This window comes from Symphodus melops (assembly GCF_947650265.1).
Source record: "Symphodus melops genome assembly, chromosome: 13".
In the NCBI taxonomy this organism is placed as follows: Eukaryota; Metazoa; Chordata; class Actinopteri; order Labriformes; family Labridae; genus Symphodus; species Symphodus melops.
Window position 1 is genome coordinate 13630152 of NC_136703.1, and position 21875 is coordinate 13652026.

A 21875-nucleotide genomic window follows, 5' to 3' on the forward strand; every position below is an offset into this window, starting at 1 on the left:
GTGTCTGGCAACAAGTTGGAGATGGAAAGTTGCACAGCCTGCGCACAGATCTGAGTCTGACTAGATGGGACTCAAAGATTTATTAGATTAAACTAAACGAGTGTCGCTGTGAAATATGCTTTGCTTTGGCAACCGAGAGAACACACAGTTTTCCAACCTGTGAACACAGAGCTGAAAAAGTGGGGGGTTGCTGAGCTGTCAAAGTGCCAAGAAGCTCCAATTTCAGGGGCGCAGAGTTGTAATGACATCAGGCCACTGTAATGCAGGTTGTCATGAGTGCAGCATGCTTGCCTTGATGTAATGCAACTCTGGCAGTGCCACCTGAAATCCCAGCAAGGGCACAGACGGTAAAGCATTTAATATCATAAGAGAATTGATAGAAAAAGAGGGTGATAGCAGCAAGGCAATATTGACCAGGCAGGAAGAATTGTTTTAGATGAAACAAATGTCATCAATAAAAAATCAATTGCTGCTTTTACCTCTCACCCTTTCTTCCTTCCTTCCTTCCTTCCCAGTATACATCTGGCCAAAGTGCTGCATTAACTATGAAAGATAAAACTCTGTCTTAGAAGATCCTACTAGCAACACAAGCTAGGTTATCATAAACATAAAACCGAGCAGAAATAGCTCACACGCTTTCCTCACTCCTGCTTTGCCAAGAGACTTTGAGTGCCTGGTAGAGGAAAGAAAAATTGTGTTACGTGTTTGAGGAAAAGTGAGCAAGACAGACAGGTTCCTATTTAGACACAATGCAATAAAGCACCCCCACATGCATGCTGACCCCCCCATAAGCAACATTTTACCACACTGGATCTCTGACAGGGTAGAATGCCAGAGCAGGGCGATGGAAAGGGCTTGCTCGTGTGGTCCAGGTGGAATCAGTTTCCCTGCCTGCAGCAAGGAACATGGCACTATATAGGACTGTACGTAGGCATATAATTATATACACACCTGCATACACATACCAACAGCTAGGCCTGCCTCGAGCCTCAGATTTCCTCCCCTGGGGATAAAATAAAAAGCTTTGATCGCTTAAATAGTTTTTGAACACGAGGCACGAGATAAGCGGTGAAGTCACATGACAGTGTGCATGTTTCCTTTCAAATATCGAACAACTGGTATGTTTTGGATATGAGCTCTGACTGGGGAGCTCTAGGTTACTATGAAGGGCAAAGAGTGATATCCAAGGTTCAAGCACCATGTTGGCCTGCATGAGCTCTCTGGAGTCTTCTCACGTGAAGAAGTGCAATCCCAGCGGATAAAGCGGAAAAAAAAAAAAAAGACAGAAAATGAAAAATAAAAGAAACCCATTTTATTGCATATCAACAAAGTATTCCTTCACTAGAAACAGAGTTGTGATTATCCTCTCATTTTTAAAGGTGGTTAAAATTAGCCGTGTAAAACCCTAGCAGAGTGCAGCCCCTGATAAAGAGGCAGGCTGGAGTAAGATGCTTCACTGGCTCCTTCACTATGAGAGATAAGATGGTGATGAAGTATCTCAAAAGCAAACGGCCCAGTGAACTCCCTGGTTTTCGAACTAAATCAGCCATTAATCATACTGTTCTTTCTCCAACTCCCAACTAAAACCTCACCATCCTCCCCAACATTAACCAGCCCGTTACCCTATAATTCCCCCCCCCCTTCGCCCCTCATCTTCTAACTCACTTTCTTGTCGATATTTTTCTGCATGCTAATCCTATTGACCTCCTTTCCACATTCATTTTTACCAAGTAAGCATCAGCAGTAACTTCCTAATGTAACTTCATATTTCTTTCCTGATAGAACCTTTCTGAGGAAGACACTGATTGAAGAAGCCTATAAGACACACAGAGAGGCCAGCACACACACAAGTGGAGAAGAATAGCTATCTACTGAAGTAACTTCCTGTATTACTTAGACCAAGCTTTAATGGAGGAAAAAGCCCCATTAACTAACAAAGCTGAGTGATTGGATACATCTCAATCTCAATCAATCAATCAATCAATCAATCTTTATTTATATAGCGTCAATTCATAACAGGCGTTATCTCGAGACACTTTACAAAAGCAGGTAAAGGACCTTACTGTTTGTCTGTTAACATTAACGAAAGAGCAGGTAACAAGACCATGCTCATCGTTATGTTTACAAAAAGCAGGTAAAGGACCTTACTTATGGCTATATTACAAGAGCCCAGCTTAATCTGTCATAGCGTGGCAAGAAAAAACTTCCTTTTAACAGGCAGAAATCTTCATCAGACCCGGGCTCATGACGGAACAGCCATCTGCTAAATGGGGCATCTGTGCTCTGCAGTGTCTGATCAGAGGAAAACTGATTGACAAACTTGTAATGACACTGTCAAGTATTAGGAGAGATGGGCTACATGAGAAAAAGCAACATGCTCATATAAAGTTGATAACCAGTAGGTCTTGGGTTACTCTGGATTAATAGAGCTTATAAGTGTGAAGAAACATCAATGGGGCAGGAGTCTAAAAACAGATCAGGAACAAGCTATAGGGGAATGAAGGAGGCGAAGCAGAAAAACAAGCAGTCGCCTTGTTAGCGAGTGCTATAGGACTTTAGGCTAAGACATACTTTAACTGTACTGTGTACATTATTTCTGGGATGTCTTAACCTAGATGAGAGAGAGATAAGAGAGAAATACAGAATCAGCTTTTATCATCCCGGTTAGTAGAGCGCATACATACAAGAAACCAGAGAGCAAAATTTCACAATAAATATAAGCTTAAGTGATGAAAGGATCACCTCTTTCACAAAAGTTGCAGACCCATCAATAGTAACCTTCTCCCGAGGGGATGTAAGGGATTTGTTGACCAAAGGGTTAAATGTTGTCACCCTCGCTAAAACTGTAAAACTGGCATGGAATCACCAGTACGACATTTAAGGCTTGTTGTGCTAGAAGCTCTAAAGTTATCCAATTTGACATGGTTTTTCTTCAGAGCAAAACATGTTGCAAAGTGCCACTCAATTCAGAGGCATTAAAAATGGTTGTTATATTTCTCTAGAAGGTAAATAATTATTTCAAATGGCAAAATGGGCTACATGCAATATTGTTATGGAAAGTGATTAGAACATTAAATAAATTGTGCTCAATTTTAACTCTGAGTGTTTTCCTTAGACTAGTTGACTAGTCTGAAGATAAATGTATTTTAAATTAACAGGGAATTTGTCCTTAGTCCTTCCCCAGTACGCTTGAGCTAAAAAATAAAACATATATATTTCATGGAGTTCACTATGGCTGATTAAGATTAGGCTATTCAATATTGAGCTTCCACTTTTCTTCTTTTTATCATTTCAGAACCAAACCAAACTACAGTTTACACAAGTCTTGTTTATGTATGCAGCTTGTAGAAAGCACATGACCAAAACATTATTAAGCTACTGTCACTGTCAATTTCTTTTAAATCATTTTTTGGCAGCCTGTGTTAAAAAGTCAGCAACAGCTTTGCTTGCAGCTCAGCATGCCTCTCCAAAACATTTTACAGGGTCACACTACTACAGGAATTCTGCAAAAGGTAATCTCGTAAATACCAAAAACTCAAAGATTCCGGACCCTAAAACAAGCCAATAAGCTGTCAAACAAGTGAGCAGTCTTTTAGCAGATCCGCCTGAAATTCAGTGTCTAAAGAGGAGCGTTGAAGAAGGAGGAATAAACTGATTTGTTCAGTGTTGAAGCTTTTCAGAGAGAAAAGAAGACATCAGTGTATATTAAAACTGAAGGGTACTTAATTTTGACATTTTGAGAGCATGTTTAGAAACTGACATGCCATTGCTTCTGCATGCCTCTGTGTTCAATGACAGAGATGAAAAAGAAAAGACCTAAATATTTGACCAACGAAATAAAAGTCAATCCAAGTCGACTCGACTGATGATTGGAAATATCAACTTTAAGGGTGATCCAATATGCTAATTAGAATCAAACATTTAATAATAATAATAATAATAAAAATAATATCAACATGTCTTCGAATTGGTACTTTCACAAAATATCTGGTTACAGTCTTCATAAGGACTAAAATTGAGCTCTGTAAATATGCAGATATCAGGGTGATTTTTTAGTGCTTTGATCACCACAAATAAATTCAAAACACCTCATTTGTTCTGTTATGACAGTACTAATCTCGACAATAGATAGCTATAAAATGGGCCACTGAAGGCTAGATTTGTTAAGCTTTTGTTTAGTTTGATATATTTTAGCCTCTTTAAAGGCAGCTCTTTCTGCAGCTCGTGGCCCTTCACAGATTTATACAAGCATTGAATGGTCGCCCATAAAGATCAAGTGGCAGCTGTTTGTTGGAACATTTCCCTCTCTGGTTATCTGCCTAGTGGCCCAGTTCCAGCAGAAGCAGTTCAGAGTGTAGAGAGTAGAGAGAGTGAGGTGAAGAGGGTGTTAGTGAGTGGCTCTATGTACAGTCTCTTACTGATATAACAAAACAACAAACAGCGCTGTCTTTCAATACCACATAACTGACATTAATAGAGAAGGAGCTTTGTCGATAATGATGGACAATTTTCATGCAAAAATTTCAAAGGAAACCGTTTTAACATTGTTTTGCTGAATTGGACACTTTTTCTACAAGGTTTCTTCTATAAATACGTGAAAAAAGCAAAGCGAGGAGCAGACAAGACAGAAAGACTGAGCAGGTACAATCTTAGCAATGATGTTATGCATAAAATTTGCATGTTGATGGATTTAAAAAAAAAAAAAAGATGTGGAATTGCGATAGCTCACAAAATACATCTAAGGTAGTCAGCTTATAACTCCTTAAACTCAGGTAGCTAACAAGACACTTGGTCCTCAGTGGTGCGTTATAAACCCAGACTATCAGCTTGCATAATCATACCTCGTCTGTTTTTTTTAGCCGTCTCGCCCAGACTGTTTTCAACCTCCTCCCATATTTACTCCTCTGTCTCTTCTGTAGTTTTAGCTTGGACTCATCCTGTTGCTAATCCAAACGATCTTTGTCTGGCTCACACAGAGCCAAATACAACACTAGACACCATGTCATTTGTATTTGACTTTTTCAACGCTTTGGTTAAAACAACAATAAATCTACAAATAGATATACTGCATTCATTCCACTAAAAGGGCTTCCATGTTTTATTAGGGGCTGACGCATTAATATGACTTTATGCCATTTAATTTTCGACAAAAGAATAGCTAACATTCCTCAATTACAGAAGTTTCCAAACTTCTCTAAGCAGTCTGATTAATCACTGGAAAAGAGAGAAATTTAAATTATGTTCCATATAGTAATTTATTACAGCCCAATTATATCTATGAATAGAATATAGAATATATAGCACCAATAAACGTCATTAGTACCTGTGTTGTAATATATGATGAACACAATAAAAGTCCATCCTCTCTCTGCCAGCAAGTAATATGAATATTCACAGAAAAGAGTTGGCTTATTTAGCGTTTTAATGGAAAAGCTAGTAAGGCTTCTGTTTCAGATTGGGATTACTTGCTTGAAATGAACTGACATTTTTTAATGGGTAGCCCCTGAAACATCCAGCACTCCTCCTGTGCAAATTTTTCCTTTTAATCTGAGGAGTGTTTAAAAAAGTTAAAGTAAAAATAAAAGATCATTTATCAGGTTACATTTTACATTATGATTCAGGGGGAGAAAAAAAGAACAAAGCCAAAATCCTTAATGCATCCCTATATCCTCCATGTAGCCTAATCCCAAGACTAAAGCCTCATTCCTATCAGTCACGTGAAAAGAATAAGAATTAACTTCATTTTCCCAGTTATGTGAAACAATCTGGCTGCCAGATTTTTAGGGTCCTGTTTCCCCTGCAGTTTTTTAACCCTTGAGTGTCTGCAGTAAAACGCACATTTCTACTTTTCGTCTTGTTAGTTATTGTCTCAGAGCACACTGGAATCACAAGTCCAGAATTGCAGTTTGGAGACCATTCATGAAAGCACTATTGCCCTCCTGTGATGAAATGTAAAACTGCAGCTTGTCATCCAATGTTGTAAGTAAGACATTGATGGGGCGTGAAATTGTAAAACAAACGGAAGGATCAGCGAGCTTTATCTAATTTGGAGCAACTGATCTTTATCCCCAGCAGGAAACCAGAGCAGAGATTTCTCTTCGAAGCAGAGGCACAGGGTCAACATTTAGCTTTCTGGACTTTAACAATAAGAATGTATGCATGTTTTTAATGTACACACAGTTATCAGATTATCTGATAAGATAATGCAGACTGATACAATATTCCTCATATGTTCATTTTTCAAATTGTAGGGAAACTTCTAAATGACTTTTGAGGAGACAGTCAGATGTCGGTGCTGTTTAAATTTATTGCATTAAATAGAAGTGTCTATCAGAAGGTTACAAAACATCAATGTCACAAAGTGACTGCTGCCACCAAAATTAGAGATGTCCAAACAGCTCTTGAGTTTTATGATTGGTGTACCCTTTAACCTTGCTATTAAAATCTATTGACTTTATCATGATAAATGAGAGAAATGTTTCTCTGTCCATAAAGTTCACGTTTACATACATTTCTTTATTATCATTTGTGTTACAGTATTTAGACCCATCCGCAGACATGTTAAAGTATACTTTCATACGTTTAAGTAAAAATGTAATAATGGCATAAACATTAAACTTGACCTTTGACAGTTATTTGATGCACACTCTCTTCTGATGATATCGTTAATGTCTGACATTAAAAATACAGTTGATCTTATGTGAACACATGGGACGTTACAGAGTACAACAGGTGGTGACAGTATGGCCAACCACAAAAAACAAACAAACATTTAAGGTATTACATATACATTGAACAACAGAACTGTAATTTATAAAATAAATAAATGAAATGAAGAAGGCAAAGTTGATACCTCATTTCTTAGCTCAACATCCGTCTGATGATCGACATGCTGCAAGTTTTGAACATTTGTAGGAGCTCAGATTTCCTACTGACTGAACTTCATCAACAGTAAGATTTATCATGTTATTATGAAAGGCAATGATTTTTAAATCAAAAGTAAACTGTTGCAACATCCCTGCAGTACATAAATAAAACTGGCAGCTGTGGATAAAAGGTTGATGGTGCGGTGAATTGGTCAGAAAACAGTTTGAACATGAAAAAAATAAAGGGGAACCTTTCTGATGTTGGTGATGGGATGTGGTGTGATGGAAACAATTATGCATGGACATCCTCTTTGGTACTCTGCACCTGTCCCAGATACATGCACCTCTTCACCTTACAGGTCAGATGTAAGCTGCCCTTTACTCTGGATGTACCTCATGATGGACTGGACCACCTCTGATGTGGTGCCCTGACCACCGATATCAGCCGTGTGCAACTGCAAGACAAAGAAACAACTGAATTTTAAATGCTGGACTCTACTGCATTCAATTTTTGATTTTTTTTTTACCAAACCAAAAGGGCAGTCATGTACGGCATACAGTGTAAAATCAGATACCATAGAGTGTAGTTCTTAATTAAAGCCGTGTGACATCAAAAGCACACAATGGTGCTTTGTGTAAACGTTTTGTGATGTCCACTAGGAAGCATGCCAGACCTGTCACCAGGGCCTCTAAGCCCCTGTCAAACAACAATGAACCAACAGCGTATGGCAGCGAGACAGGTGGAGGAGAGGTGCATTAGTGAAGAGAAACTTACCCGAGTTTCATTCATGGTAGTAAGGACAGCATTTCTGATTGAAGTTGCATGATCATGGAGCCTGAAAAAGTAGTAGAAAAAAAACAATTTAAATGACTACTACACCACATTAACAACTGCAAAGACGGGGCTTTTTTTTTTTTTTGTGAAAACAGAAAGTGTTCAATCTGATAAGGCCTACTTAAGATGGTCCAGCATCATGCAGCTGGCAAGCAGCATGGCAGTGGGGTTGGCAATGTTCCTGTCTGCAATACTCTTCCCAGTGTTCCTTGTGGCCTGAGAGTAACAGAAAAAAACAGGACAAGAACCAGGCACAGTTCACAATGATGACTGATGTAATTTTCCATTCTTCCAAAACAGAACAGAGGTGACAGTGCGCTAGTAACCATGAAGTGCAAAAAAACTCACCGTTTCAAAGACAGCATAGTTACTGCCAAAATTAGCACCCGGCACAAGGCCAGGCCCTCCAACCAGGCCTGCACACACGTTGCTCACTATGTTCCCATACAGATTAGGCATCACCATTACGTCAAACTGCTGGGGCTTGGACACCAACTACAAATCCCAGATACATAAATTCCCATTGATAAACATTCATACATGTTTCAAAATGAAAATGTGAGACATTTCCTCGGTGACCTACCTGCATGGTGGTGTTGTCCACAATCATGCTTTCAAATGTGATGTCTGGGTACCCAGCAGCCACCTCTCTGCAACACTCCAGGAACAAGCCATCGCCCAGCTTCCTGTTGGGGCAGAAAGTCTTCACTTAACATTTCCACAACCCAAACATGTTTTTTTTTTTTTTTTACTTTTAATGTTACGTAGGATTCATTAGGCCAGTCTGCTTTCTCTGTGAAGGGGGCAAAACTTTAAAACTCTCAGCCCACTGGCATAAAACTACAGAGCAACAGTAATGCTTTTAACAGAGGACTCAAACTAAAATCAAATAAACAGCGCTCACATGAATAGTTTCTGACTGTTTTTTTTGTTGGATCATGCTGCCTTTGCTCTACAGTCTATGTGTATTTATTCATTCTCTCTTTATTTCTTTTCCTCTTATCTTAATTTATTGTCCTTTCAAAAGCCTCCTGTGGAAAAGTGTTGTTCAACTAGCATGTTTGCTAAAGCACAATGCATCTTGTTCATCACATGTATCTGTTACGTCCATACCAAAAAAAAAAAGAGTCTGTAACACTACATATGCCTCCAGAGAAACTCACATGATGTTGGCCTTGTGTACAGCAGTGACCTTACGGCGACCTTTCTCCCTGGCAAGACGGAAAGCATACTCAGCAATCCTGAGGGAATTGTTCCTGGTGATGATCTTAAGACTCTCCACTACCCCTGAAACACTCTGGATGAAGACAGAGAGGAAGACTGAAATATGACAACGTCAAGGTAGACTGTGCTGTAAACAGAATAGTAGTAGTAAGGTTGTTATTTGCCTGAGTATTTAGTATTACAGTATATCTTTTATGCATTGCCAAAACAAGTCTGCTCAATAGGGCTGTCATCTGTACAAATACTAGACAGCACAACATTGTTTTCCTTTGGTAATATACTGTGGAACTCATGGAAGTGTTTGCATAGTGCCTAATTTCCATTTGAAAGGACAAAAGAGAAGGAGTGGCAAAAGGGACTGTACAGGAGAAAGTGTAGTCATGTGTTTCAGCAATCAATAATAAGTATTCCAGCTCTGTCTAACCTCGTGCTCCAGGCTGCTGTACTCTCCCTCTGTGTTCTCCCTGATGATCATGATGTCAATGTTCTTGTGGCGAGTCTGGACTCCAGGTAGGGACTGGCAGTGCATCACATTGGCGTACAGGTCTAAGCTCGTGCTGGTCATGCATTCATTGAACAAGAGAAAGGAGGGAAACAGGGTGAGTCCATAAAAGTCAAACAACACCAAACAGACACAAAGGACAACATTAAAGGAGAAATGTAAGCTGTCTGACAAAATGGAGCTTTAACAAAGAGAACTGAGTATTTCATTTAAACTCTTACCGAAGGACATTATTCCTGGATTTAACAGATGGTGCCATGGTATGTTTGGTTTCAATGTTACCTGCAAAGAAAGTTAAGTCATGTCACAGTTATTACTTAATGTATAATACATCATCCCCAGAGCTGTTCTCAGTTTTTAATGTTTTTCCAGCTCTGCCTGCAACACAGAATAACGAGGGCTTGTTTACCTTTAAGGGCCACTCCATTACGGCGGATCGCAGTGATGGCATTATTGATATCATCCTCAGTCTCCAGAGCAGAGTTGACATGCACCACCTCAAAGTCCACGGGAACACAGCTAAACCTACAGCATGAAGGCAAACCATTGAGAGGCAATCTACACTTGTTTGTAGACCATACTTTAGACAAGATTTAGCTTTCATTTTACCAACCTGAAAACCTCTCTGACATGATTGAGCAGCTCTGGGCCGATTCCATCTCCAGGTATGAGGGTCACAGTGTGTCTTCCGCCATACTTTGCTGGAGGAGGCTGTAAAATGAGCATTTTGTTTTCATTTACTAAACTCTATCAAAAGAACAACAGAAGCAATTGCATGTTTAAACTACGGCTGACAAATCGTGATCAACTGCTGAATTTCAAAAGTTAATCACATGTTCAAAATTCTATTATTTTGCATTTTAAAAGTTTTTGTCTGTTTTTATTTTGAATGTTTGTACTGTCTACAGCTAAGGTTACTTAACTTCCTGTTTGAATACAAACCTGCATTTGTTTTGAAATAAAAAATTTAACTTCATGTAGATTGAAGGTTACTACAATAACTTAACCAGTGGAAAACAAACTTGTTAAGTATTGAAAAGTAATTGAAAGCTGCTAAAATTAACAGGAGAAGTAAAATAGTGTCCACAAGTAATCCACTAATTTATAGACTTTTTTCCCCCAATGTGAGCCTATGTTTTTTTTTTTGGCCCAGTAGCATCACATGCCACTATAATACTGTACCAGGTCTAGTCACCATGTAAATTCAGCTCCAACAGTCGGTGCACTTCCTCTTGGCTTGGTGACTACAGAGACCTTACCTACCTTAATTGCATCCCGGTTGAAGCGTTTGCACTGACAGCACAAGTTTAATCAGATTAAACAGTTGGTAACAATGCAACACTTTTTTTTGGCACCAGCTACTTAAATGTAATGATGAATGGTTTTTCTTTTTCCTATGATGGACATTTCATAGGCTATTGATGTTTATTAAGGAGTCAATAAAATAATTGCTAGATTACAGGATAATACAAAAGTAAATCCTTCATGCACGCACAAACAACATGTGTGAGGGTAATGTTAGGCAGTAAAGAGGCGTAAGCTAGTGTTTCAACAAGTGTTTAAAAGTTTCAGAAGCCCACTGACCCAAGCATCACAGTTTTCCACAGCCACAGCGAGGCAGGTTAGGTGGAAACTCTTATGGAGAGGTCACTATAGGGAAGCTTGGGTGAAACATGAACACACTGTATATACACACCGGGTTTAAGACCAGTTCTTTGAACACCTGATGCATCAAACTGTGATTGAGAGAAGATGACAGGAGGGAAACTCTGATAAGTGTTTTTCATTGCTGGTCAATAAAAAAGTTTTGGTTGGAATTTTTTTGTTTTGTTTTATATTTTATTGCTCCATATATTGTATCTTAAAGTCATATGACCTCTTACTCCATACTATACCATGTTTAAACCTCGCTGCTATCAAATCCTACTGATTCACATTATATCACCACTGGTCACTTTACTTTGGCATTATACCTCAAATTTGTCTATCTATTCACATTGTACTTTTAACTATTTCTGTCTTTTGTTGCTTTGATGCAGGAATGTAACCTTGGTATCCAATTCTATCTTATTTATTATTTTCATTGTACTTTAGGATTGACAATTCTAATTTCAAATAAAACTATGATTGGCTCATGGCCAAATAAAAATATTATCTGTCAATGATTTATGTAATGTCATATTTCATGACAATATAGTGTAATCAGTACTACTGTTGAAAGACATTTTCCTGCTTAGTGTTCAATGTTTTTATTTTATTAAAATGTTTCACAGCCTTACAGAAACAAAGTCACCATTCTTTCCTGTAAGTGAGATGATGCACTGCAGTCAAATAGACCACATCAGAGTAAGCTACTTACTATATTTCCTCCCTGTTGTTGGAGACGGACAGCAATGAAAGCAGAGGGACAAGAATTAGTTGGACAGCTGAAGAATTCACACAGCAGCAAGAACAGAGGCACAATGTGAATAACCTATCCTCCCCCAGGATGGTTGAAAACAGATGAAAAGCCCTCCAAGGTTAAATTACAACACATAAAAGGTTCCCATAGCCAACCCCAGAAGAATACAGCTGTGAAATGAGTGTTTTAAGAGCAGTCATTTCTAATGCCTCACTAATAAATGTGGGACAAATTGACAAAATCACTTCTATTCACTGTAACAGAAACAATCAGATCCACTCACAGTCAGCGTGTTCTTACTCCTGTGACTTGTCAGAGTGCTTCCAAACACCTGGAAATAAGAAAGAAAGACAAAGTGTTGAGTGTGATTTATGAATGCAGTGCCTGGAAGTTGCAATACAAAACTTACAAATGTAGAACTTAACAATGGTTCAGATGAAGCCTGCTAGCTTACCAAATCAATAATAAAAACTCTATGACCTTGTGCTCAGATGAAACTGTCCCCTCGTCTTTAACATGGAGCAAACAAACAACAACACATACACGCATAGCACAGAGACAACACCAACATGTCATGTCTTACTTTAACAGTATTCCCAAGGCGTCCACCCCAAAAGGGATTAATAAATTTGGACATCGAGAGCACAGCACCAGTGGTAGCCATCTTGATTTTGAAGCAGAAATACAGTGCACGTCTGCACGTCTATGGTCTGCACGAGGAGGCGTGGAGGTTGTGCTCGCGCGAGGTTTATTTTCATTCAAAAATATTTTTGCTTTAAATGTATCATGATATATTTTACGAGATTTTTGTTTTATTAAACACGTCATGAATCGTCGTATAATCCTCGATTCATAACATCGCGTTTTAACCATTATAATAAATGTATTTATTAAATCCATTTCAGTCACGTGATGATCTTCGCGCAGACTCAGTGTGAATGGACTGAGGGGAGTTGAAGTTATATCCGGAAGACAGCCAGATGGGGAAAAGCAAATATTACTTTCCCCTATGTTTCTTGTAAAAGCGGGATTAGAGCGTTCGTGAAAATGGGACAGTGAGCATAACGACCACAGTATGTCATCTAGTTCAAAGACGTGTTATACAAAAAAGGTTCAATGAGGAAACAACGCAAGAAATAGTCAAAAGTCCCGAGTGGCAGAAGCAACAGCTCCTTTCTTCTGTATCGTTCATTACATCGAGGAAAAAGGTGACAAGAAAGGCAAGTCTGGCCTGAAGTGTGGACTCAGCAGGTAATACATGCGTTATATATATAAAAAAATGTAACACAGTGAATATATTGTAAACGGGTATTTTTTTTAAAAACTATGTTGCCTGGTGTTTGTCATGGTTTGGTCGTGTTATCATTCCAAAGGTTGGATTAGGTAGATAGATAGATAGATAGATAGATAGATAGATAGATAGATAGATAGATAGATACTTTATTGATTGAAATAGTTGTACACGCTATTTATTCCATCGTGATATTTTGTTCTATTGTATTTCGTGTCTCTTCTATTTTATATTTGTAAGTGGACTTTTATTCACACTCTTTAAATGTTGTGTTTTAATGAATGGATAGTAAAACTTTTGATGCATGTGTGACTCTCTAAAGGTAATTTTATTCGAAAGTAATGCAGATGTTCAAAGCATCTACATGTTAACTGCTTCATTTAAACTTTTTCCCCTCTCCAGGTCTATGAAAGGGTGAATCATGAGATTAACAGGTTTGTTGTGCTGCATTTCACTTAAAATGTGTAGATCTGTCTCTAATCAGTTGCGTCTTTAGCCTGATCAGGTGTGTCTGCTCTATCTCGGCAGGGCCATTGAGAGCTGTGGCTGTGCTGCTGTTAGTGGGTCTCACATGGCTGCTGGCAAACTCCTTATTTGGAGGGCAGAGTGGTTCATCTGTGAGGTATTTCTTCAGTGGTAAGAAAAATCATTCTGGGAGAAGTAATAGATGCTTTTATTTCTGGAGAATTATTTGACAACAATTTATCAATCAACTTTAATGTCAGTTTTGAAGGATCATATGTGCAAGAATGTTTTTGATCATTTATACAGTAAAGTAGTCTTTGTCCTAAAAAGGAGAACATGCAAAACATCATAACATGACAGGACTTATTTTTATATAATTTTCAAACTTTTAAACAAAGTTTCAATCAAAGTGTTTCTGTCACCTTGTTGAAGAGTTTGATAGATGGTCTTTCTATTACTAGATCCAATATAGCCATGCTGATATGACATGACTTTCTCAACTGTGTAAATGGTGTTTTTTTTTCTTCTTCTCAGGTGCAAGTGAGGAGCCAACGCCTGGTAAGTAGAAGAACAGGCATGATTAGACCATTTTATGAACCCTCTGCCAGTAAATTGCCATGAAAGGTATGACATTATTGCGTCTTCCTTTGAATCTTTGCCTATTGAATCACTTTTTTTTTTGTAGCTGAACCCCGTCCTCGAAGGTATAAATGTGGACTCACAGCTCCCTGCCCCCCGAAACATTTGGCTTTCCGCCTGGTATCTGGTGCTGCCAACGTCATTGGGCCCAAAATATGCCTGGAGGACAAGATGTGAGATTCAGAGCTTTCAAGTTCTTTTCTTTTAATGTATGTCTTTGTCTCCCCTTCTGTCTCACTCCCCTGTTTTTTTTGTTGGGTTTCACGCTCTGTTCTTTTTTTCCCTCTTTGCTGACATAACCAGGCCTTCAAGTCTGTCTGGGGAGCTGAATGCAAGTATTGTTTCAGTCTGTCTCTCCCCCAGTTCTTTTGTTTTTGCGTAGTCTTTGTTCTTTTTTTGTTGTTTTTCAAGTACCAGGCAGGCAGTGTGGAAGTGAATGCTTATGTGTTAAGCAGGGACGTGTCCTCCTGAAGTGCTTCAACCTCTTCTGTTTCTGTTTACAGGTTAGTGAGCAGTGTGAAGAACAACGTAGGGCGAGGACTAAACATTGCTTTGGTCAATGGTAATATGATCATCCTTTTTCTTTTTATTGAGCTACATTACTTCTGTTGATTTGAACGTCTTACATTCTTACTGGTGTTTCTTTCTCCAGGGGTGACAGGAGACCTTTTAGCTTCGAAAACCTTTGATATGTGGGCAGGAGGTAATAAAACCAGACACTAAGTATATGCTATATTTCACATCTGGTACATGTGGCTTGATGATAACATGCTGTAAACTACAGTTCATAGATCATCTGACGTTTGTTCTCAGATGTTTCTGACCTGTTGAAGTTTCTCCGGCCACTACATGAAGGAACACTTGTGTTCGTGGCCTCCTTTGATGATGCAGCTACCAAGTAAGAATCCTCCACTTCCTCTCAGTTCCAGTCCAACACCTTTCTCGTACCTCCTACGATACACTTAAAAGCAATTTGACAGATAATTTGTAACAAAAGATTAAGAAAATTCCCTCTTCTAACTTCGGAAAATATTTTGAAGCCTAAATATGGCGTGGCACTGATGCAGAGGATATGTTCAAGAGCTAAACAAAAGGCTATCATGCTAGTCAGTTTGCCTTTACAGCCAAAAACAAGTTGATTTGCTATCACTATAAATTTGATGGAATACAAGTCCACTTTGCGTCTTTCTGTTTAGCACAATTAGCCCAACAATAAACCTCACACTGTTCTCTACAAAGGCCTGATCAGTAAAAAAAAAAAAAGGGAGCCTGAAGAGAGTTGGCAAAAATGTTCTGATCTCAATAACATTTCACAGAGGCTAAACACTCACACATCATCCTCTTGCTTTGAGGAACAGCATGCCCACTCACACGTTAACTCATGTAACACCTGCCACTGTATCTTCAGGATGAACGACGAGGCTCGACGACTGTTTGAGGAGCTTGGAAGCACTGCGGTGAAAGAGCTGGCCTTCAGAGACAGCTGGGTGTTTGTTGGTGCCAAGGGAATCGAAAATAAGAGTCCCTTTGAGCAGGTATGTTTCTGTTGACAGTCAACACAAGCTGAGGGTAGAAGTTTTATTGTCACTCACAACTGATTCCGCTTTACTGAGTTCAGAAGTAGTAAAAATATATCTATCTAGGTTATCATCATAATTACAATTTAGGTTGACTCACCAGATAGTTATCTCAAGACTAATAATTGTTTTATGATACAAGTATTTTTTTTTTTCTGAATTATTGAAGACAATCATAACTTTTAAATAACAATTATTAAGGTTTTTAAATGTTCAATGAATCCTTCTTTATGCCAAAATTCATAACAAAGGTTATCTCAAGACACTTTACAAAAGAGCAGGTAAAAGACTTTAATCCTTGTTATGTTATTTACAAAGACTCAACATTAATCCATCATGAACACTTAGCAACATTTAGCAGAGCTGCAGGTGCAGAGGAAAAAGTTCCTTTAAAAGGCAGAAACCTTGAGCCGAACCGGACTTATGTTGAACAGTCATCTGCTAAAAGTGGGACAGAGGGAGATGCAGGAAGAAGGATGGAGACAAACAGAGCAACAACAATAAACATTTGGATTTGAATAACATTTGCCTGCTTAAGACAAGTTCGTTGACTTTTTGTTAAGCAGTCTGTAGGTCAGCTGATATTCTCGTGTGGCTGATCTGGTTCTGTTTGGCTTGCCTGTGATTTTTCCCATCAGCGCATGAAAAACAGCAAGAGCAGCAACAAATATGAAGGTTGGCCTGAGTCTCTGGAGATGGATGGCTGTATTCCCCTCCGTCCACCCCTGGAAGGATGACCCTGCGTGGTACTCTCTCACATTAACAGCAACAGAAAACAGAAACAGCGGGAGTGGCAGCAGTGGATCCAGTGACTGTGAGAAAGCCATGAAACTGCCAAAGGACTGGAACCGTCTAATATCTTGGCTATGGACAACATTGTAGTTTCCCTCTTGTTGCAGAGGTATGAGCTGACAGCAAAGATTGTCCACATGGGGAATACGTCTACAATTGCTGGAACCTTGTTGTAGAGGATTTGGGTTTTGAGTTTTTGTAGGACTTTTGAGCTGAAGTTGTGTTCTAGAATAGAGGAAAATTTCAGTGTGAGATTACAGGAAACTTGAGAAGCCAAATGTTGGATAACCAAAGTGTAAATGCGACTCATGAATGAAAGCAGCTGGAGGAGGTCTTCCAAAGCCAATGTTGGAAATGGATATGTTTCCTTTATGCAAGCCTGCTTGTAAGGTGTCAATATTCTTAAGCAGCAGGAATATGATGAGATGAATACTTGCACATTTGGTTTTCAGCAAAAAGAAGACACTCCTAACTGGTTTCGCACAAGGGCTTTGGAAAACCTAATCGACATCAGCATAAGAAAAATGTTTTAGGTACACTAGTAGTTAAAATGTCCTACTAAGTAACAGGTCTTTGTAATATTTCATATTTAACTCTGTTAATATACTGTCATCTTATATGTATTTTGTTGTTATGCCTAATGCTTGCTGAAATTGTTTCTTTAGAACTTGATGCATTGCAACTATTGCTTGCCACATGTTTACAGACTCTGACTTTTATTGATGATGTTGGCCTTGGTCATATTTCTTAAAAACAAAACGTATAACTATTTATTTTAATACTTTAAAAGAAAACACAACAGATTCAATGTGTGGGTTCTTGAAAACACTGCCATTCATTTTAAACGTCTCGAACTTATAAGCATCTTTCACTGAGTTATTTGTTAAAGGATTCACTCTAAATGGGTTGATTGTGTGTGCTATTTTTTTTTTTAAATGGTGAGTGTTATTGCTTGTTATTGTTAAAACATGACACATAGGACATGTATAGTAATGAATATAGAATTTTAAATGGGTGATTAGAGATCCATTTTAAGTACTTTGTCAGAATAATGTTAACCTCTAAGTGTGACACATAGTTTGAAAGCATTAGTCTTTATATTGTTGCAACAATACTGATAAATAAAAGTGTCTGAATATACACTATATGGGTCTCTCGTGGTGTTGAGCCAACTGGCATACTTAAGAAATTCACCAGAGGGCGACAAAAGCCAATTTTTCCACAGGGGTTAGTAAGTTCATTCTGCTCACGGCACTTGCTTTATTAAGCATATGCCATCGTTTGGATAATCACTGTAGACCTAAAATAGAAGATTTCAGGTATGACAGTGATTGCTGTCTGCGCATATAATCGTTGAATCCTCAGACTTTAACGTAATGTTCCGAAACGCGATAAATGTCATTGTCCAATTGAAATATATTATGGAGGATTCAAGTGTTGTGTGGGAAATCCTTCATCTGAGTTGTCTTGAAGGTTTTCAGTTTTCACAGATGTGTTTAAGTCACTCAGGATCACATTGATGTGGTTTGTATCTCAGATTTTTGGGACTCAGTGTATTAATGTACCTATTCAGATAGAGGACAAGACACAGTTTATTTTCGTAATATAAAGTAGTAATTATTTTGATACATGACATTTACAAAGGCAATTGTCTATAGTATATTGCGTTTTGAGTGCATGTTTCTGATGATGACGCTACACTTTTACTTGAGGAGGATTTAAAAATAAGTTATACAGAATTTTCTGTGAATCAAATTCATAAATACTTTAATACTCGATTAAAGAGTAACGTGGTACTTAATAGCGGTCTTTTCGCTACATACGTTTCCGAGGAGTTCATGAATGCAACATCTCAGCAACATATCAGACCGTTAAATTAAACATGTATCACCACTGCCCTCTCGTGGCGAAATAAGCGAACTGTCGCTCTCATGGATGAAGATGAACCCCGAGGCAAGTGAGCACAGCAGACAGAGCGCGCGCACAGCACTCACGAGAACCTGCCAAAGGCCGTCGTACTCGTACGTTGTAAATTATGTACATAAGTTACCGATAATATTCGGGTACACATGAATGGCCAGTCGCAGGGCTCAGAGCTGTTTAACCGAGCAGCGAAAGGGAAACCCGGTACAACAAACGACAACCATCGTCTGAAGTGGACCGAACACACCAAGTGCTCCTCCGTGCCTGACGCTCACACGAACAGAGCCTCGACGACTCCGGCTACTGGGATTTCAAACACCACGGAGACAACATCAAATATAGAGAGACGAGCAGAACACGTTTTTGTTTTCTAAAGCTTTTTAGTACATGTATTTTTTCAGTGGGTGTATGATAGTTTTGTAGGCAGAAAGCCCGGTGTTAACCGCGTTTAGCACCGTTTTTATAAAGCTACGGGAGTAATTAAGTATTCAGTTATCAGTGAGTTAGCTTGCTAACTGGCTGCTCGTATTAAAAAAACAAAAAACAAAACATCTCTGGACCGACGAGCTTCGATGTCACATATGGGTAAGTGATGCTTGTTGTTGTTATTATGAATTATGAAATAAATACATCAAGAGTATTTGTGGTATTTGGTGGTGCTCAGTGACAGTATTATTTGGTCAATGTAAGCTCTACGAGATGGCTCATTAGGTCATTATGCTCTCCTATGTCTGCGATTTATTCTGAAAATAAAAGATGCTGTGTAAAAAACACTGGAGACAAGTGCAGAGCTGCGGGCAGTGTAGCTGACAGGCAGCAACTGTTCAGCCCATCATGTCAATGATTTGCGTGCACACAGGGCACTAAAGGCCAGCAGGTTTGGGAGTATTTGATCTGTGGTGGTGTCAGTCACTGTGCTCTTATGTCTTTCACCGTTTGCATGGCGTTTCTAAAGTCAGCTGAGCTGCCAGCTAGCCAATAGCTGCACTTCATACTGCCTGCACATCCTGGCATCCTCTGTATCTTCGCCTGCATGCAGTATCCTTTAAATAACAGACATCATGTCCACTTTGCGTCGGAGCCAGTGGCTACTTCACGACAAGTCACATCATGATGTCTTTGCTCTCAGTGTTTTCTAACATGTGCATGTTAGAAAATGTAAGTAATACAAAAAAAAAGCGGTCAGGAATATCACTTATGTATACTATCCTTTATCATTTTTCTTCAAATACATTTTAACACAAAGCAACTAACTGTGCTAATGTGAGAGGAGTCAGAGGTGTACCTGAAACATTAGAGAGCTTACTTTCTTCTCCCCCCCCCCAAAAAAAAGATCCACAGCTGCAAATCCTCAAATCACACGCTGATATCTGGGTGCTTTATCATTCATAAAATGTAAGACCATTTGCAGGAACCAGAGGGGCTCAGATGCTGATATCAGCTGCACCAGTAGTAAGCTACTTTGGATCATGTAATCCTGATTCATCATTGGCTGATTAAGGAGCCGTTCTCTCACCTGGATTAGAGGAATCCTTCAGAATGGGAGGTTCTGCTGGCAGAGGGGAAAAGAAGAAAACAAAAAAAGGGGCTTGGGTAACACATATTCTCTCTGTCTGTTTTTCTCTCTTTCAATGAACAGTGCTGTGTGTGTGCTACCTACACTGTGCTATCCCATGCTTGACCTGGATTGGACAAAAGCCCTTGTTGTGTTTCAGACTTGAGTTTCCCTAATGGGAAGAGAACAATCATTGTGTGTATGATTCTAGCGGGCAGCGTTTGATGTTGTTTCATCGCATTTCAAAACTCCACCTTGACTGAAGACACACAACGAAGCAACTCGTGCAACCGTTTAGTGAGCGGAGCAGAAATCAGAGCACATTACTCTTCTTGTTTAGTGCCACACTGCTCTTAAAATACAGATACATCGAGCTTTATTCAGGCTGAGTTCACTTGGCATTTCCACTGACTCTTCCTGCAGTAAAGGAATTCTTTCTGATATATTCATAAAGTGTGAGCTTGTGTTTTTTGCTGTGTATATTGGACAATACATGTCCTTAACATTGCATTTAATGATTGTGCCACAAATCAGTGTAAGCCTGAGCGTCTCCTGTTAGTCAGTTCACTCCTTCCACTGACAGTAAATATCCTTGTTTGTCTCTTTGACATAACTCATGCCCGCCTCATAACAAAGGCCTGGTTAACATTCACTTTCTTTTTCCTTCGCTTCTGATCTTCAGACGTGTTGCAGATTGAAATAATTAGAACTTTGGCCGGCAGCTCTCAGACCTCGCGCTGCCTCTGCCCGTCACTCGGGATCCTTCTTTTATTTAAATGTCTGTGGGATGAATGCTGTTCTGAGAGAAGACTCTGAAGATTTAAGCATTCGTCACTCATCTGAAGGTGTTAAAATTGGCATTAGAATATCAGAGTCAGCACATTTTGTACACTTTTTTTTTGTTTTGCACTTCACAGCCAGGTGACTCTCAGCCTGCGGAAGTTTTGCCAGTGATCAACAAAAGGACAATACCTGGCAGTAGATGAAGAAACGGCAACTTTGTCCACTTGCTGCTGATTTACTTCCACAGCTAACAGCGGCTTGTTCTCTCATGTTACTAACAACAAATTAAGAGTTTGCAAATTCACTTTTTTGAATTCAAAGAAACACGATGAATTGAAAAGTAAACTAAAGTAGTTGACTTTCTTTAAATTGGTCAAACTTAGCCCAAGACCAAATCTGTAGTAAATAAGAGTAAAGATTTAAAAAGTGTAAATTCAATCAATCCTTGAATGTTTATATGTCAGGGGAAAAGCATAAAATGTCCTCCTTTTATATGTTTTTTTTTAACAAATTAAACACATTTTAAAGGCAAAACAACTTTATTGGAACAACAAAATAAGCTGATGTTTTTTCCACATTGATCACTTTACTCTTCTTTAGGCCTTCATTTTTATCTGGGGGGTTTGTTATTACTGCGACAGGAGCATCTTACTGTTCTGCACCCTGCTGCCCTCTGCACCCTGTTTCCTGTCCCACTGGACGTTCCAGTGGAAGCTGTTTCTGTGCTAATGCAGTCACCTCATGTGTTCGACACTTTCTCCAAACACTTAAGCATTCCTACTCTTCCTCTCGGCTCATCGTCCTCATCTCCATTAAGTCCACACACAACTGTAGCTGCTTTTGTCCCGTGCAAACATTTAGCTATAGTCACTGCTTTCATTTGCACAAACATTGGCCCATATTTTATCAGGCAAAATCCCCCCAGCCCCCTTTTGTCTGTGCCCCCCCCCCCCCCCCCCCTCTCTTTATCGCTCTCTTGTTCTCTTTCACACACACATTTTTCCCACCCCTTCTACTAGCCG

At 39.1% G+C, this 21875-nt stretch overlaps 3 protein-coding genes across 5 annotated transcripts in view; 2 read left to right on the forward strand and 1 right to left on the reverse strand.

Moving 5' to 3' along the window:
- Window positions 1–6287: 6287 nt before the first annotated feature.
- idh3g (isocitrate dehydrogenase (NAD(+)) 3 non-catalytic subunit gamma) lies at window positions 6288–12541 on the reverse strand. Its single transcript, XM_079360131.1, has 13 exons — window positions 12412–12541; window positions 12112–12159; window positions 11787–11798; window positions 10041–10138; window positions 9837–9952; window positions 9649–9709; window positions 9350–9482; window positions 8865–8998; window positions 8285–8387; window positions 8050–8196; window positions 7823–7917; window positions 7642–7702; window positions 6288–7321 (listed from the first exon to the last, which is right to left on the reverse strand). The coding sequence occupies exons 1-13, from the start codon at window positions 12490–12492 to the stop codon at window positions 7220–7222; spliced, it is 1191 nt and encodes a 396-aa protein (XP_079216257.1). The 5' UTR covers window positions 12493–12541; the 3' UTR covers window positions 6288–7219.
- A 202-nt stretch (window positions 12542–12743) lies between these two features.
- On the forward strand, window positions 12744–17737 carry fam3a (FAM3 metabolism regulating signaling molecule A). Its single transcript, XM_079360130.1, has 10 exons — window positions 12744–13079; window positions 13522–13553; window positions 13648–13755; window positions 14119–14142; window positions 14270–14396; window positions 14727–14785; window positions 14876–14926; window positions 15037–15121; window positions 15632–15758; window positions 16439–17737. Exons 2-10 carry the CDS (start codon window positions 13541–13543, stop codon window positions 16535–16537), a joined length of 693 nt encoding a protein of 230 aa, XP_079216256.1. The 5' UTR covers window positions 12744–13079; window positions 13522–13540; the 3' UTR covers window positions 16538–17737.
- A 755-nt stretch (window positions 17738–18492) lies between these two features.
- wnk3 (WNK lysine deficient protein kinase 3) overlaps window positions 18493–21875 on the forward strand; it is a 34826-nt gene continuing 31443 nt past the window's right edge. For all 3 annotated transcript variants that reach the window (XM_079359628.1, XM_079359629.1, XM_079359630.1), the window contains exon 1: window positions 18493–19100. The gene's annotated coding sequence lies outside the window, so the exon portion shown is untranslated. The remainder of the gene's footprint in view (window positions 19101–21875) is intronic.